Genomic DNA, 19,898 nt, shown 5'->3' with positions numbered 1-19,898 from the left:
TTTTTTTAAAATTTAAAATAAATATAATTGGATTGATTTTAAACTCATTTAATCTTTAAATTGTGTAGAATAATGAGTTCGAGATCAGTTGGACGCATTCATTTTAAAACATTATTAATTTAAATTTTGATAAAGAATATATATATATATATTTGTTTTATAGTAACTTAAATTTACCCTATCTAAAGAAATAAAAAAATAAACCCTTAAATTTAAACATTTTAAAGGAAAATTGTTTGGAGTGTGTAACATATATACCTTTGGTTTAATATGTTTGTGGTCTTTGATTTGATTTATTATAGTGTTACGTTATGTGATGTTTGGTTATAATTTTTTTTTTTTCATAATTCAACTATATTTTGATTCAAGCAAGCAAACCTAAATTGATATAAAAAGAAAATTTTAGTGAAACCAAAATTATCAAAACTGAAACATGCTTGATGTTGAAAACAAAAGAAATTATTCAAAAAGAAAGTTCTCAAATGAGTAGTTTTAAAATTCAAATACATCCTAATTTGAAAATCCAAATACATCTCAGTAGAAAGAATCGAAATTAAGACGAAGTGTAATATATGAATGATCAAATTCTTCGTCTCTTCTCTGAACTGAAACCAGGCTCTCATGGTAAACAATAGCCTGAGAAGCCACAGTTCGAAGATCCTTCATCTCAAGGGTAATAGGGTCTACCAAGTACAAATGCCCGTCCTCAACTTGGATGAGGAACTCACCTTTCTTCCAAAAGCCAAGCGGAATTGCTCCTTCAAAAGGTCCAGCTATTAATTCTCTTGTCCAACGTTCTTCTTTCAATACCCAAATGTTGAAAACGTTTGGTGCCACGTAATGTGTTGGATAAGATTGTATCCAAGCAAGAGAGCCATTGTAGACTCCAAAATAATGTCCGACAAGATTAGTTCCTGGGTGAGGACAACCTAGCTCTGGTATCCCTTTGAACGGCACCGGTTCATCCTGCTCCAATATATTTTGAAACACCTCGTAGCCCATATGAAATGAGAGTTTCGTAGCATCATGATTTTTGTTACATGCACTCCAGTAGTAAACTCCATCCATGTAAGTGTAGAAGTTAGAAATGGAAGAAACACTACATTCTGGAAAAAAACCCTTGAAATCTCTCCAAGAATCATCGCGCAATGAATATATAGCAATGTGTTTAGGGTAACTTGATGGATGAATATCATTATCAAGGCCGGAACCCCGGCTGTACATCCTAATTGAAACCACTTTATAATCACCAGTGAAAGGATCCATCCCAAACCCAAAAGCATTTCTCTCGAGTTCCATTCTTGGAGGAATGGAGTTGGGGAATGTTTGTGTCGGAAGAGCTCTGGATTCTCTGTTCGCTGGGTTCCATAGAGCTACAGAATCCCAATTGGTTAAGAGACAAAAAATCCCGTTACAAGGACCCATAACGTGCACTTTTGCATTCAACTTTAGACCAAGATATTCAAATACTGGAACTGTGAGAGATTTGTCACGACACACAGCAAAGGTATATTTTTTAGGAAAGTTATTTGCATCTTTGGGTTCAATGCTATGAACGAAGAGGCAACCATTTTCCTTCTTGTTACTGTTAGTGAGATGCTTGGCTATGAAACTGGGATTTGTAATGAGAGAGGACCAAGATTTGGAGACGCACTTAAATCGCAACAAAGATTTGACTGGCAATTTTACAAGAATCTCAACCATCACATCTTCATGTATGTAATGACTCACCATTTCTTTGGTTTTTTCTTTTTTCAGCAAAGATGTTTGGCCGAAGTTGGATCCCTCAATCAAAGCCAACGAAATTGCGCATCCATTTCTTCAAAACATAAATGAAAGTGCTTGGTTACAAGAATAATCTAGAATGAATGCAAAAATGATATATATATATATTTTTTTTCCTTTTTAATTTTGCAATACGCTAGCCATTACAAGTTCACAACCAATCGCAATAAAAATAATAGAAAACGTGGATCTAGAAAAGCCCACTCAATCTAATGTGAATGAAGATAAGCACACACCACCTTTACACCCATTTTAGACACTCATATCATTGGTAGAGGTGATTAAAACGAGGAGAAATTACTTCTTCTCAGTGTATGAGTAAAAAAGTATTTTCAAGTGAATGATATTCTTTATAAATATTAATATGCAAAATCATAATATTTTTCTTGATTTTGTAATTAAGGTTTGAAGACAACACTAACAGATATTTTTCCCTTAAAACAAGGTACTAAATTATGTAAGCATTAAATTTTAAAGATCTTTTTTAATCATAAATGGAATGAATACATATAAATAATTTTTTCCCCTTTTATTTTCCTTCGTAAATTCAAAATTTAAAATTTTAATCAGTGTGTTTGATTTTAATTTTTTGAATTCAATTTTCTGAAAATTGAGTATTTTTGTTTTTTGTATTTTTTTCTTTTTAGTAAGCAATTTTTTTTTTTTATTTATATTTTTTGAATATATTATGAAAGAGTCAAGATAAGGTCATGACAGATTAAATGAGTACTTTCTCAAAGTTTAGTTTTCAATTTCATAGATTGTGCATTTGATCGTGAAGAACAATATAATCAGAAATGATTCAGTTGACATAGTGACTGTTGCCGTTGCTATTGCTATGTGTACAGTGAAATTTATATTGATGCAATTATCTATGTTACTTAGTGTTCCTAACCTTTACCTTTAATTGGACGATGTAGTTACTCGCAGACTTGAACCTGTGTACTACACTTGACAGCGCAAACTTTTTGCCATTGCACCAAGCAATAGGTGATATCTTGCAAATCAAGTGATTAAAACCCAAGTTTGACTATCTCCAGCAACCAGTTACTGGTATAGCCTCAATTTAAATTGTGTTACAATTCAAAAGGTGCCAAGTTCTTGTGTGGTATATCATATATGGATTCCTGGACTTGGGCACGAGTGTTGTGTACAGGTTTGTGTTTAAGTGTGTCATATCATCTAATTGTCATGTCCAAGAGGATACCAAAATATGGCTTGATTTCATATTTCTTAAGTACTTTATTTATTTAGAGTAAAATTGTGTTTATAAACTAATGTAGAGTATTTTAGACATAAAATGAGAGTTTTATGCAAAGTTATGAGGTACACTCAATACATAATGCGTGCATGTCCAACTAGACATAATTATGATTGCCATTTCTTTTTCTTCTTTTTCTTCGTAGTTTAACCTTCCTTCTTAGAGGTTTATTATTTCTATGATTATTCTCTCCATATGGTGATTTTTATTTCTGCAAGTGTACCTCTTAGACTGTTGAAATGAAACATTTGACCCGTGGATGGTGTGTTTCTTTCTTTATTTAGCCTACTTGAATGCCGTAGATCTGTTGATTAGATTTGTATCGGCTATCCAACTGGGATAAATTGGCTTGAGTTGTTGACACGATATAAATTTTCATTTTAGTGAGTCTCAACAGTTTTTTTTCTCCCAATCTATCTGTCATTTCCATTATTGTCAAATAGCGAACCGAACCGTGAATTGTTATGCTACAATAGTGAATCATGAATCATAAGAGCTCTTTGTTTAATATAATGTAACATAATTTATGAAAAAATAATATATTCTCATACATGTATATATACATATAAAAATACACACAATGTTTAAAATAAAATGAATATCAATATAACTAAATTATATATACATGTATATATAATTATGTTCATTAATATAATTAATTGATCTCTTTATTTCTTGATGGAGGGGAGAAACATATTTTTGGTTGAAACTCGTATCAAAACGTATGAATCTAATCATGAATCACACAATTCTTACAGCCATGGTCCTTTCTGTTTAGAAGCCTTACATATTTGATATTATTACTTAAATTGATTTTTGTTGTTCCATTTACTTCTACGTATTCAGAAGATGGATTTGGTTAGAAGAGCAGTGCCCCTTGCCCTGACACCTGAAGATGACCCCAGGAGGGATGAGCTAAAGAAGCTTTAGGAGAAGAAGGAAGAAATCGACATGCTGGCACATAAGCAGGTCTGGCGCATCCTCTGGTCAGGGCTAGGGTTGGCTATCATGCAGGTCGGGCTCTTCTTTCGTCTTACATTCTGGGAATTCTCATGGGATGTTATGGAGCCAATTGCATTTTTCACCACCACCACTGGCATAGTCATAGGTTTTGCCTACTTCCTGTTTACTTTGAGAGACCCAACTTACCAATGATGAAGATGAGCACCAAGTCTAGACTGCTTCATTGTCAATTGCATTCAAACTATAACTTATTGATTCTAAATATATGTATATATTTTCTGTGGTGTCCTATCAGGTTGATCTTCAAGCACAGGCAAGGGCTCATAGGATTCTTAAAACCCATGAAATAGTGTGAACTTCAATATTACATAGTCGTACAAGTAATACAGCATACAGTGAATCAGTTATCAAGCATAGCAGTTAAATTTAATAATACTAACTAAGCAACTAATATCTCCATCAAAATTCAGAACAAAGCAAAATTCAACTAGCAATTGGAAACAATTTCTGTAAGAACAGAGACATTCAAACCATCAAAACATGTTACATAACCAAATCAATAGAAATTTTCATTGAAGAGCCATAAACACAACACAATTCAAAATACCTCATTAGCTCCTGTCTCTCTATGAATCCTTGCTGCTTGAGATCGTAAAGTTGAAATGAAACTGCAAGGGAGAAAAATTTAGGTTAATTGAATAGAAATCAAATCAAAATCAAAACCCTAGAAATCAAAATCTAAACTCTAGAAATCAAATCAAAATCAAAGAGAGATGAGAGAGGAGAAACTGAATTAATCGAATAAGGGATGCAATCCAAGGCTCTCACCGAATCAAATGCCAAGCTCGGAATCAATCAATTGGCAGTGGCTGGTGGTTGTCTCTGGTGGTGCTCGTGTGTTTGTGTGAGATGTCGATGGAGAGAAAGGAGACAGCAGGAGAAGAGAGAGAGGTACAGAGAGAGAGAGACATATATACAAAAAGAAAATAAAAGTGTGAGCAAAAGGATCGCTAATAAATCTGTTCCAAAAAAAAAAAAAAAAACACTGTTATTTTAAATCAGATTGCTAATAAATCTGTTAAAAAAAATGACAATATTAATGAATAAATAAAATTGAGATGCAAAGAATGTGAAATTTTAAAAATATTAACAAATAAATAAAATTTGGAGTAGAAAATTTTAGAAAAAAAGATTTAAGTATAAGTTTATAAATTATTTTTGTATTAAAAAAATCTAGATTATAATTAGAATATCTAGTTTGTTGGAAAAAAAAATAAAAAATTGTCATATCTACTAGAAATTTATAAATATTTAAGCACGTCTAGAATTTTTTTTTTATTATTTATAATTAAAATATAATTTCTCTAGAGAATGAGACGGTTTGAGACAAAAACAAGTATGGATCTAGAATGAAAGTGATTGTGACATAAGTTTTTAAATATATATATATATATATATATATATATATATATTTTTTGTTTTACTTTTTAAATTCAAATAATTTACATATACTTTAGAAGGAAAAATATTTTTAATTTTCTAAAAATATCACTAAATTCAAAAACATATAAAATTTAATATTTTACGACATGAAATTTATATTGTTTTAAGTGCAAATATTTTATAACATATTTTTGTATGTCATGAAAATATATATTTTTTACAGCATACTTTTACATGCCATAAAAAAATCAATTTGTATTTATTTTTATTTTTTTTGTACAAGTTTTCATGACATTCATTAGCATGTCGTGTAAAATTATAATATTTTACAACATGAAATGCATGTCGTCTTAAGTACAAATATTTTACGACATATTTTTGTAAGTCGTAAGAACAGACATTTTTTACGGCATACTTTTACATGCCATAAATATATGAATTAACGACTTACATGGCATGTATGTTGTTATTAACAAAACATTAACGACTTGTAAAAAAAATGTCGTATACTAACTATGACATGCATTTAATGCACGCCGTAAACATAATGCCGTAAATAGTTAGTTTTGTTGTATGTAATGTATGCCGTAAACATGATGCCGTAAATAGTTAGTTTTGTTATAGTGGTTGTAGTTTTCATAAGGCTTTTTACAAAAAGTCTCTTTTGTTTATTATATATTACAATTATATAGATGGATAGATATAGATATAGATATAGACATAGATATAGTTTTGGAAGAAAATTTTGAAAATATTACTATACTTGATGGGTAAAGATTAATGTATGAAATATTGAATATTTATTAATTTTGTAATAAATGCATTTTATATTTTCCAACAAATTTACAATTAGGAAATTAAAAAAAAAAAAAATTTACTCTACTTGATGTGCAAAGATTAGTGTTTTTTTTTCTTTTTTCTCTTTTTTAATAGTATGAGACTTGGTGGAACACAAGAATACTTTGTGGACTTAGGTCATGTTTGTTTGTACAGGCTGGATAATGGGAGATTGTAATCTATCGAATCGTTAATCCTAGGATACATAGTCCCTTGATTATTTGATTAGAAAGGATGTATATCTTATGTTTGTTTAGTCATGACATTAGAATTCTCTATTAGGTGTTGTTCAAGTAGTGGAGACTTTGCAATCAGAGGTTTTGCTGGATGTTAGATGTTGGTGACCTTTTGCTATGTTGGTTTTTGTGTTGTCTGTTGCTTTTTGTTTTGTTTTTCTTCTGGTTGGTTGCTCACCAACTGTGATGGTGTGCTTGTAAGGGATTGGGCGGTCATATTGGTGTCAACCTAGTTGGGATTGGTATGTTCGCTACGATGATTTTGCATACATCTGTTTCCTTTTCTGATGTAATATTTTTTTTTTTTGCCGATCAAAAAAAAAATGGGATTAGATATCAGGAAATGACTATTCTTTTTAATCTTATATTTGTTTGAGATATTGAGAAGAATGATAAATACTCAAAAAACTATTTTGTCCTTTTGAATTGTTTACTAAATAATAGGAATACTAAATTTGAATTGTAAATTTTATTTTATTTTATTTTATTTTTTGACCAGAACTTTTAAAAAATTAAATAAATAGAACATCAATAAAAATTACATAAATTTATTTTAATTTTTAATTGAGATTTTTAAATTTTATTTTACTTTACTAAGTATAGTTAGTGCCATGAATGCACCAAATTTGAAATTTTTTTAACTCCTTAATATTAGGTCAAAACAAACCCAACACTAACTTCCACTATTTTAAAATAGCACAACACAATTCTTGGAACACATACACAAATGTAGGAACACCATCCCAGAAATACAACAACTTAATCCTTTTGTTTTTGTTTGATTTTTTTTTATTTTTTTTATTTTTTAAGGAATAGAACAACATAATTATATAACAAGACCAGAGAAATGCATAATAGAGTTGTTTTGCTTCCTTAGCCACAAGGTGAGCAGCATGCCTAGAATTATGTGAAAAATAATGAGGAAAAATATGTTAAATAGTAGAGGGTCAAAAATGTCTTTTTACTATCTAATTCCATAGGAATAGTTATCTTGCATTTTGTGTCCCATACCCTCATTATGATAGAATAATCCAATAAGTTTAAAATTTCTACACCAAATAATAGACTATTCTATACTCCGAATATGGAGTCCTATACCATGAGTGAATCCTACCAAACAAACACCTCCTTATTGGGTTATATGTCCTCTAAATGGGATTTATAAATAAATCTCTTATTATAATTCTACCATATTGATCTAATTAACAATGTTTTAAAGGAGGTAAGATTAAATAAATGTCCAATATATTATCATATTTGATTAAATGTCCAATAATTTCATGACATATATTTTTGTATTTTTAAAATTGAAAAAAATTACATTGACACTTTAAAACTCAAATACTTAACAACATTTTTGTTTATATATAGATTTTAAATTAAATGTGGTAGATAAATCAATACTTGAAAATTTATAATTAGTATTTTGGATATCTTTTAATTTTTCCTTTTGGATTTTATGAGAGACAACAGATTTGGATAAATCAGGAAGGAGATTATTTTATCTTCTTTCTAGAAAAACATAAATTTGAAATCATTACTATTTTAATAATTATTGGTTTAATGGGTTATTCAGTAGTGTTTTCTAAATTATTTTTTAATTAAAAATTCACAAATTTAATTAGAAGTGTAGTAGACTTTTACAAGGTTCTTCGTGAAAAGTCTCTTTTGTTTAATATATAGTACAAATATATATATATGGATAGATACATATATATATAATTTTGGAAGAAAATTTAAAAACTTTACTATACGTGATTGGTAAAGATTGATGTATGAAATATGAAATATTTATTAATTTTGTAATAAATGCATTTTAGATTTTATGACAAATGTATAATTAGGAAATAAAAATAAAAAAATTACTCTACTTGATGTGCAAATAATATTTATTTTTTTTTTAATTTTTTTTTTTTATCAACAACGAAGAAAACTTTCTTGATGATAGAGAACCTTACACGTAAGGAAAAAACATCAATAAATGGGGGGAATGATGCAAAAGTCATCATAACGAGACAACTGTAGACGCGCCCGAACGTCCCGGGAAAATCCCGTTTTATTCATTGGAGCTTACTACAGTTCGGACTCAATGTCACGGTTCTGAACCTGATCTCACAAAGTGCAATGCAAGATCGATAAATCACCAAAGAGTCCAAATTCGGCAAATCGTTTTGAAAAACTGATTTTTAGAAAGAAGTGTCAAACATGGACTGCTTTGCCAGATACAGAATCGCCACCTAAATATTTTATTTTTGGGAAATTTAGGAAATCCTGACTCGTGCCTAAGGCCACGTGTCCGTCATCACCAAAGTTGTCTCGGCTCGGGAACTTGGGTACGAGAGGGGAAGGTCATGCAATGAGCACCTTGCACCTCCGCTCGCCCGATCAAAAATCGACCTTTACTAGCATGATATCTTGTTTTTGAAAACACATGTGCTCTTATTCCGGCTATTAACCTAGAATCATTATGTGATGCGCACAGCATACAAGTATATACTGGATCGCCTAAGTTGAAACAAAACATCTCATGTTTGTTTTTTAAAGCGGTTTGCTACTCACAAGTAGGCTAAAATGTGGATTTTGCCACCCTCAAGTGGGCTTAGAAAACATGGTGATTTGTCACTCTCAAGTGGGCTTAAAACTTGCAATCAATGAATTGTTCCAATTCAAGTAATCCAACCTTCACCCACAGGCATTCAGGCAGCTATATCACATAAGCAGTTAGCCTCATGGCAAGCATGCTATCATGACAGTCACTCACACACATGCAAGGATGCTAAAGCATAAACACTTACTGAGTACTCCGAGCCAAAACAAAAGCTATGTTAGAAATCAATGCATGATCCTAGCTATGTCAAGAATGCCTAATGCAACACATACAAAATGCAACTAAGATAGGCTCGGCTATTCTAAAATGTCATGTGAAATGCAATTTGATACATGTATTCAAACAGAAATTGAAATACAATGCAGTTAGCATGATGCGCCGAGCCCGGTGCATACAAGACAGATGAATGGATGCAAACATGCGACCATAAGGATGCTAATTGAAACATGCCCTAAAACTAACCATCGTAAGCTGGTAAATAAAAGGGAGAAAGAAATGGGGGGTTGGAAGACATGCATCACGCATACGCACACTTATTTACAACAGTTGTGCCCTCTCGACGGAGGGTCCGAATAACAAGCTAACTAGCTAATCTAAGCTAATTTAATTAAACTAGTTATTACATAACAAAATGAATAACAAGCTACAGCTAATTATTACACAACTCTAATTAATCAACAAATTAACTAAGTAAGCAATTTAAATAAGCATGTAAACTAAATGAAGTAGGCTGCCTAGCTCTGCCTTGGATGACAAAGGATGCATGCATGCTCGAATCGCCTTACGCAGAAATCCATCGCAATGCCCTAACTTGCCTTTGTTTGCAAATGTTTTCATAACACTTCACCAGGCTCCACAAAGCTTCCACTCTACCTAAGAGACCTCTAGGAATGCTGCCGACCAGTTATTGCTACTGAAGACCACCTGCCGACCACTTTTTGTGGTGAAAACCAGAAAAAGTGGTCGACCAGCCACTTTATCTGGTCGGCCGACTAGCTTTTGCTGCTGGTTTTTGGTTTTCTGCAATAGAGGGCAAGAAAGGGGCATGACAAAGTATTTGCAACATATGTGTGCACAACCATTCTCCCTATCATTACATGAGCTCAAGGGAGTATAGTTCTCGATCCTCGGGCCATCAATCACGCATCTCGATGCATGATGGTCGAGGAGCCGAATTGCGCAACTCAATAAGAAATGAATGCACATATGAACACGTAAAGCCTAAAACTCCATCATGTATAGTCAAGAGTGTCTGCGACCGGGAATTGAGGCACGTTTCATCACTTCGAGTATGAAACGCCCCTCGTTTCCCATGTTTGGGCTAACTCCTATCCCAAACACAATGCAACAAACATGGCATGCACAATGCGACTTCAAGTATGCAACCTAATGCGATACAACTTAGACATGCAAACATGCAAGGGATAGACATGCAAACATGCGACTAGCATACACAATGCTATGAATTACATGGCATACACAATGCTCATGATGCTTGCATACACAACGCACATGGTAACTAACATACATAATGCGATGAAAATGGCATGCACAAGTGTAATGATCAATCATGCAATAACATGGCATACTCAATGCTATGAACCACATGGCATACTCAATGTACAATGGACTTAAACCAAGATGGATAGGCCTCAGCCATGTCCAAATCAGTGGCCAATGGTGATGAAACCAAGGCAATAAAACACATACAAGCATGCACAATGCAAGGGCCCAAGCCTAAGGCACAAAACACAACTTTCCAAAAGCATTGAAATGATGCAACATGGAGTACAATGGCATATGTTCCAGTACTAAAATGGTATGCAAGATGACTTAGAATCATGCAAAACAACTCATGTAATGTATGTTGAAAGGCTCAAGCATCAAAAGCTAGTGAAGCATATTACACTAGAGGCATGCAAGGCGATGCTCAAATGGCCAAACCAACCCCAAACAGACCTTATGAAGGCCAAAATAGTAGCAAAAATGAGTTGGGATGACGGCTTGAAATGCACTAAAATGAGGCTCGTGCAATGGCTCATAAATAGGGCATAAAAGCACAACCCTCAAGAGCACTTAAGAAGTTGAAAATATAGAAGTGTAACAGCCCTACATGCTCTGAAATAACATTCCCAATGATGCCAAAACATGTTAATACCTCAAGTTAAGCATGCAAAGGGCTTCAAAACTCAAAGCTAGTCAAGGCTATTACACTACAAGCATGCATGGAAAGTATCATTTGACCAAGGGGCCTCAAAATAGAGCTAAGACAACCCAAAATATGAACAAAATCATGTTAGAGCATGGCCAAAATATGCTAGAATGGTGAGCCAAAACATCATGCATTCAAAGCTAGTGAACAAGATTTACACTACAAGCATATGAAGCATGCAAGAGGCTATTAAACCAACCATAAAAAGAGTCATGACATGACAAATTATGACCAAAAACCCACTGAAATGGAGCTAATACATGCTAGATTGACATGTTACTTTGATGAGCCACAAATGGGATTACACTACACATATGAGAAGCATGCAAAGGGTGACCAAACCAACCATGGACAGAGTCTAGGCAGGCCCTAAAAGTCACCAAAAAGTACCTGAACCAAGCCTTGAAAGTATGAAGATGTATGCTCCTTTGATTGGCTAAAAATGCAAGCAAACAAAACAAGAAGAGAGGGGATCACCCCCCTCTAATTTAGGACCTCAAAACTACATGCCTACTACTGAAAATCCACTGGATTTCAGTGGTTTGAAGGCCAAGCAAGGACTAGCTCAAAGGCCTTAAACCATGGTACAAAGCAAGGCCAAACAAGGCATGCAAGAGAGTAGAAGACCCTCAACACCCAAGAGGCCTTAAACAAACAACAAAAACACTTAAATACAAAACTTTTTCTAGTTGAAAACAAGGCCTAAATAAGCATGCAAATGAGACCAAGAGAGCAACCAAAATAAAGCTTAAAGGGAGAAAAGAGGTTACCCTTAAAGCACTGCAAAACCAGCAGATATCTCAGCCAAGAATCAGCCTTTTAACCTCTAAAAATGTCCTCCAAGAACCTCAGTTCAATGATGGGGGTGTAAGGTTAAGGGTTGTGGTGCAAAAGTGAAGAACAACACACTCTCTAGGCACCAAATATAGAGATATAGAGAGAGATATATGCTTATGCCTTAGGAAAAGTTTAGAACCTCTCTCATGGAGAGGGAGAGCCTCTCTTATAGAAAAACAAAGGTTCAAGCTTCTTGGAGAAGCTAAAACTTGGATGCAATCCCTCCATACAGGTGCATGGAGGATATAGTCTGTGCCCTCTAGCTGACACAACTGGCATCCACACAGTCTGCCAAAACAGGGGGAGAGCTGCCGACCACTTAAAGTGGTCGGCCTGCTACTTGCAGTGGTCAACCGACCACTTCAAGTGGTCTCCCAAAAAAAAAGTGGTCGGCAAGGGGAATTGGTGGTCTCCACACTAAAAGCAAGTCAATGGTGGGGTGAGAGACCATAAAATGTGGCCCAAAGACTAAGAAAACCAGTTTCCTGACCAGAAAATCGGCTGCGCGGGAAGGAAAGTGGTCTCAAAGGGGAAAAACTGGTCTCCCACCCCGTACCACCTCCCAAGCAAGGAAAACAAGATTTGTACCAAAAACAAACCGACACGGATGCAAAACGAGAGTTTGGGAGGCAAAGCGCGCAGCCGGGAGCCTCGAAACCCAACTGTTGAGCACCAAAAGTGGTATACGACCACAAAAGTGGTCTCCTGGACCACAGTGTTCCTCTAGGCAGAGGAAACAAGGTGTGGTTCAAAAATCACGCCAAACGGAGAATGTTAAGCAATCCTGAGACAAGGCACGCGGCCGAAGGCTTCGAAAATCAGAAACTAGTCTCCAAACGGGAAAGGTGGTCCATAACCATGAAAAGTGGTCTAAGACCACAAAGAGATGGTCTACAAGACCTCTCTCTCCCTCAGGCAAGGAAAACAAGGCTTGGTCCGCAAACCGAGCCAAAGCACAAAGAGTTCGAAGAACCAGAGGCAAGGCTCTCAACCAAAACTCCGAAGCTCGAAATGAGCACAACATGCACGATCACCGAGTGCTCAAACGATGACGTCTGAGTCTTAAGGTCGGTCAAAAATGGAATGTCTACACGTAAGGAAAAAACATCAACAAATGGGAAAGAATGATGCAAAAGTCATCATAACGAGACAACCCAATCCCAACTACGTTGGTACTAAACGACTTGCACAATCACATGGCAGCATCAATCCAAGCACTTGTTGGTGAGAGACCAATAGATACAAACTGCAACAGAGCTTACAAAACTGCAACAGATAAACAAAGATAGCAGATAGCAACAAAATATAACATATATCGAAGACAGCAGATAGCAATAGATATCAACCAAAATACCAAAACATTAGAGAAAACTTATGCTGACAGGTAGTAGATCTATCAGATACACACCTGTTACGACCCAAACCTGCCCCTATGGGTTTAGCATCGTAACCGGCCAATAATCCTTGGATTACTAAAGGCCTCTTGGCATAATAGTATAAAGCAGGGGCTACAGAAGCAAATAATCAAGACATACATAGTCCATAGAGCTGTGCGGACATACATGAAACAGATAACTTAAAACTTCATAACAGTGTTACAAACTTTACACATCATTTCCCAACTTACAATATCAGACATTCTGACCAACACAACATAGTATAAACATAGCCTATCATGTTTACAAAAACAGCCATGAAACTTGACTTCAATCGGAACCTCCTCGGGAGGCACAACGGTTGACTGACAAAACTGAAACTTAGGCCGTCAATTCTGGGCCTGGTCACGTGCCTGTTCACCTACATACATAATATAAACAGTGAGTGACAGCCCAATGAATAACAACAAAGTAAAGACTTTAATGAATGATGTCCACAACTTGTCTCACAACATTTCAGGATCATAATCAGATAGTGAAATAAAATCATAGTCTTATCCTTGTTCAATCATGTATGGTACATCTATTAGCTTAAACATGTTTCTTTGGTCAAGCATATCAAGTTCCATGAAGGAACCTCCGGTACCGGGTAACATATTTCATACATGGGCCACGGTATTATTTCCCCCGGGCGAGGGCCTGTGCCACGGTATTGTTCCCCCCGGGCGAGGGCCTGGGCCACGGTATTCTTTCCCCCGGGCGAGGGTCTAGGCCACGGTATTCTTTCCCCCAGGCTAGGGCCTCATGACCATAAGCCACAGTATTATGTCCCTTGGGTGAGGGCCTCTGCTAAGGATACAACAATTTCGTTTCAAAGAAAATTGGACAATAATTCATTCACACAAAACATAGCATTTCGGAAACTTGTCATCTCATATCATCAGAAAGTAATCATAGTTAAACATAACTTTACAGAGTTATTACTCACAGATAATTAGTAGCTCCAATTAGATGACAAAGTGGGCAATTCACTTATCTCGAGGCGAGTGACCTTAGATGTTCAATTGGGCTTTAGGTGCTAGAATCTTGAACGAGATGAACAAATCTTCATGTTTTTTTCTTTTTCTCCTAGCAATTTGCTCCTTGTGAATTCAATTCTTGAACCTAGGACCCAAATCCCTCAATTCTCTCTCATTCTCACGTTGAGCATCAAGTTGAGGAAGAATGAAATGAAAAGGTAACTTAGTGGGGTGGCCCTATAGGTGGTAATTGATCAAAATTAATCAAATGGCATTAATTTAATCTAATTTAATCGTTTCGAACCGAATTTTAATTAAACTTACCATAAAATTCTATAAATCCTAATTAGCATATAAATCAAGTCAACTTCTGTATCGGATGCCGATAAGGCCTTCAATTCGCAAATCGAAACTAAAACATAAATAGATCTTTCTATGCTAAACAGATAGAAACACATTAATAATGCAATACACGTGTCATTAACTCATAATTTCTTCTTAATCACTTGTTAGGCACACTTAAGTATGAATTAACGTTAATTAAGGGTCGGGGTTGTTACAACACCAAACACACTAGTAGCATCTCTCAGATTTTATCAAACCATAAACACCAGGTATATTAGTCTAGGAGCCAAATTAGCAGGCAAATTGTTGATTACATCCATGACAATCAGCCATTGCATTCCTCAACCTAATACACACCCAAAAAGTAGCCCTCAGATTATAGCAGACCTAGTAACAACCCTCAAAATATATTAGTCCTCAGATTATAACAGCAGCCTAGGCACTTTAAATCCACCCAAAATACAGCAGACCTAATAGCATCCTTAGATTATATTAGACCATACACACCAGGTATACTAGACCAGGACCCAAATCAAGAGGCAAATTGGTGATAACAACCATGGCAATCCTCAACTATATTCCTTAATCTGAGCCAAATTATTAATTAAATCCATGGTAGAGTACATGTTCCCTTTTAAAGAAGCTTTAAGCCATAAAGCAAATCTAATCTTAATAAGCTCTCATAACTCAGACCCACAAGACTGCACTCCATTAAAAATACAATCATTCCTTAACTTCCAAATGGACTAAAGCACAATAGAAGTCAGGGCTCTCCACAATCTCCTAACTAGTTTCTTATGACTCCATTTTAACCACCAATGAAATAAGTACTTAATAGACCTTGGCACCACCCATAGACACCCCTACCAAAGCATTAAATCAAACCACACCTGACATGAAAATGGGCAATGTAATAGGACATAAATAGCAGATTCATCTTTAGTTTTACAAAAAACACATACCACAGAAACATTACTGTTCAGAACACCTAAATGTTGTAGGAGCACCCCTGTTTTAACTTTATTCTTCCAAGCCAACCACCTAAAAAACTGAACTTTGGGGGGAATGCCATTATTCCAAATAAACTTACAAATTTGAAGAGAGGGGCCCAAGAGAGAATCACTAAATCGATATATATCTAAGACCTTAAAACTATCACCATTAGATCCATTCCAAACAGGGCAGTCCTCTTCATCCAGTCTCAGTGGAGGAGCCACAAATAACACTGCAGCCAACTTGTTAACCTACGAAAGGAGAAGTTCCACTCCCCGGAGCTAGATTTCCTCTCAAAGAATAAAACAATGTGCCTTCCTTTGCATTAGACAAACTAAAAAGTCTAGGGAATTCATTTTTAAGGCACCTACCTCCAACCCACTTATCATACCAAACCTTGATTCTACGGCCATTGCCCGTCTTTATCTGATACTTGCCCAAAAAAAACTCCACAAGAGGTTGATTATAACTAGCAATTGCAATTACATCTCCCCAGATTCTAGACAATCTAGTTATTGAGTTTACAGGTGGGAGCCAATGAACCCGCTCAATCATGTACTTGCTACACAACATTCTTCTCTGAAGAGCATTTACTTCACTTCCAAATTTCCACCACCATTTAAGAAGTAAGCTTGCATTGACATCCTTAAGTCTTCTAATTCCTAGCCCACCTTAGTTCAGACTTTTAGAGACTTCAGTCCATTTCACCAAATGAACCTTCCTCTTAAATCCATTCCTACCCCAAAGGAAAGAAGCTTCAAGCCTTTCAATCTCTCTAACCACTCCACAAGGCATTCTGAACAAAGATAGATAATAAATAGGAAGGTTTGATAAAGCAGACTTAATCAAAGTTAATCTATCTGCAAAGGCTATGAGCCTTTTCTTTAATAGTGAGATTAGTATCTGATATATGAACTATTTATTAATTATGTAATATATAGATTTTTCATTTTACAACATAAATGTATTATCTATTTTTCATATATAACTCTAGATTATGTTTGGAAAAATTTTCCAATAACGTTTTTGCTTATATTATATAAAATTTTAATATAGATAGATACAAATTTTAAAATTAAAGTGAATTTTTTTTAAAAGAATATAAGTTAAGAAAATTTTAAAATATTGTTTTTTTTTTTTTTTGGAATTTTGAAAAGTTAAAATATTAGACTTAACTGCTATATATATAGAATGTTTTAAAAGAGTTAAGAGAAAACATCAATTATAATACTACCATATTGATCAAATTAACAATGTTTTAAAGGAGATAAGATTAAATGTCCAATATATTACCATATTGACTAAATATCCAATAATTTCATGGCATGTGTATTTTTATATTTTTAAAATTGAAAAAAAAGTTACATTAATACTTTAAAACTCAAATACTTTACAACATTTTTACTTATATAATATAGTATAAATTTTAAATTAAATGAGGTAGATAATCAATACTTGAAAATTTGTAATTAGTATTTTGGATATCTTTTAATTTTTCCCACTACTAAAATGCAGGGCTTTTGAGTCGGCAGCTTGCCGTCGCAAATAGCGGATTTGCCGACGCAAAAACTTTTTGCGACGGCGTTTCGACGGCAACTCAAGGGACGAAAATGGTGGGGTCGCAAAAAGTTTTTGAGTCGGCAATCTGCCGACGCAAAAAGTTTTAATTTTTTGAGACGGTAGATTGCCGACTCAAAAAGTGGTTAAATGTTTTAAAAAATTTAACTCATAATTTTCTCACTATGAGGCTCCCAAGGTTCGAACACACACCCATTTGGACAAGTTGACCCAAGGTCAACGCACTACACCCACTTCACCACCACACCTCTTTCAGATATTAAATGAGATATATATTATTTATAGTATATACACTCAATATTAATATAAAAGTATATGTATAAATAAATATATTTATTAAATATAATCAAGTAAATAAATATATATCTTGGTTATAAATTTTTTTTTTTTGCTACGGCATCAGTTGCCGACACAAAAAGGTCTAATTTTTTGCGTCGGCACAAATTTGTCGACGCAAAAGGTCTATGCCGACTCAAAAGGTCTAATTTTTTGCGTCGGCACAAATTTACCGACGCAAAAGGTCTATGCCGACTCAAAAGGTCTATCTTTTGCGTCGGTAAATTCAACCGACTCAAATAATACTATCAAATATTAATTTTTTGTGTCGGCCAACGGTGCCGACACTAAAGGTTTGGTATTTGGGTCGGTAACTCTGTGCCGTCTCAAAAAGGCTACCTTTTGCGACGGTAAAATTTGCCGACTCAAAAAACCGACTCAAAAGACCCTTTCTTTAGTAGTGTCCTTTTGAATTTTATGAGAGAGAATAGATTTGGATACATAGGAAACAGATTATTTTATCTTTCCTTCAGAAAAATATAAATTTGGAATCAATATTATGTTTATTGATAATCAATAAGTCTAGAGAGCCTCCCTAATTTACCTACAAATTTACCAACTACATTGATAACTTAATTAATTGGAATGTTATTTTTTTTCCTTTGAAAGCCTCCACTATTTGGATAAATATGGGAGGGTCCCTAGTGTTATTGGTTTACGATTATCAGTTTAACAGCTTAGTCAATAGTGTTTTTTAAATTATTTTTAAGTAAAAATTCACAAATTTAATTAGAAGTGTAGTAATTTTCACAAGATTTTTTGCGAAAAGTCTCTTTTATTTAATATATAGTACAAACATACAGATGGATATATATATATATATAGATATATAGATATAATTTCGGAAGAAAATTTAAAAATTTACTATACTTGTTTTTGTTGTTGTTGTTGTTGTTGTTTTTATTTTTTTTTTGTCTTAAAAGTATAAATTTTATTACAAAAATTATTTAAGAACTAATTTCAACTGTCGTAAGAATAGTAGCTAATAAGTCATCTAAAAAAGTGAAAAAAAAAAAAAGAAGAAGCTATTAGGGACAAAATTTTGAAAATATCGCTAATAAATGTACTTTTAGAGATAAAATAACCTGATCTCAAAGAAGTTTATTTTTTGAGACAAAACTTTTGATCTCTAGTAATAAATCACTAAATGTCCAATCTTGTCATTCAAAAATAAAATAATAACACTTTTAACTACAAAAATATTTTATTTCTAAATTTTTGTCTTTAAAACTTTAATTTCTTATAGTAATACTAATGTCACATATTCAAAAAGTTAAATTATTAAAAAAATCACATTTTCACATCAAATCAACATTACATCTCATTTTTAAAATAAATTTTGAGACACAAGTTTTAGATACATACGATTTTTTAGAGTGATTCTTATTTATTTGTCAAGATTTTATTTGGGTGTAAAAGTGGATCCGCAACCGTTTAGATTGGGTCCGGTTTTCAGCTGTCATTGAAGTCAGATATGGGTAGCTAGCTCTGCACGTAAATGTATTTGGATATTATTATAATGAATTTTATTATTATTTATTTTTTAATTTTATAAGTAGATTCATATAACATATTATATGTGTGGATATAACAATTACTATACTTAGAAAAACATAAGATTCGTTATAATTATTTTTTGAATATGACTGGTCATGTATGTGTACATGTCATTTGTTGTAAGTGGTGTAAGAATTATTATTTTTATTATTGAAATTCACTTAAAAATATATTATTAGTATTTTTTAATTATATTTTATTTACTATCTAAGTCATATTGTATATTAAACTAATAAAAGTAAATAGACACTATGTACTTAAAAGAATATTAAAAAAATTAAGGATAAATTACACTGACACCTCCTAAAAATTTGGTTCAATTACATCATATCCCTTGACGTTTTGAAAATTACATTCTCACCACTATGGTGTTGTTCATCTTGTGAAATTAATAAATAGATTTATGAAGAAAACAAAATTAAATATATACTAAGAACACATGCTGATAATTACAACTAAATTTCAACAGAAAAATACAAAACAATAAAATGGTAAAGAAACCAAAGCGAAGC

The 19,898-nt window shown here is 33.6% G+C and overlaps 1 protein-coding gene across 2 annotated transcripts; it reads right to left on the bottom strand.

The window, feature by feature from the left end:
- Positions 1-443: 443 nt before the first annotated feature.
- LOC114279471 (F-box/kelch-repeat protein At3g23880) lies at positions 444-4,992 on the bottom strand. Of its 2 annotated transcripts, none has more exons than XM_082887114.1 (3): positions 4,838-4,992; positions 4,617-4,677; positions 444-1,819 (listed from the first exon to the last, which is right to left on the bottom strand). In XM_082887114.1, the coding sequence occupies exons 2-3, from the start codon at positions 4,619-4,621 to the stop codon at positions 535-537; spliced, it is 1,290 nt and encodes a 429-aa protein (XP_082743240.1). In that variant the 5' UTR covers positions 4,622-4,677; positions 4,838-4,992; the 3' UTR covers positions 444-534. The 2 variants fall into 2 exon arrangements, with proteins under 2 accessions (XP_082743240.1, XP_082743241.1); XM_082887115.1 differs by having other exon boundaries at positions 4,799-4,985.
- Positions 4,993-19,898: the final 14,906 nt, after the last annotated feature.

Source organism: Camellia sinensis, chromosome 9, assembly GCF_055761805.1.
Source record: "Camellia sinensis isolate YWXY chromosome 9, ASM5576180v1, whole genome shotgun sequence".
In the NCBI taxonomy this organism is placed as follows: Eukaryota; Viridiplantae; Streptophyta; class Magnoliopsida; order Ericales; family Theaceae; genus Camellia; species Camellia sinensis.
This window is presented reverse-complemented; position numbering and strand designations above follow the sequence as displayed.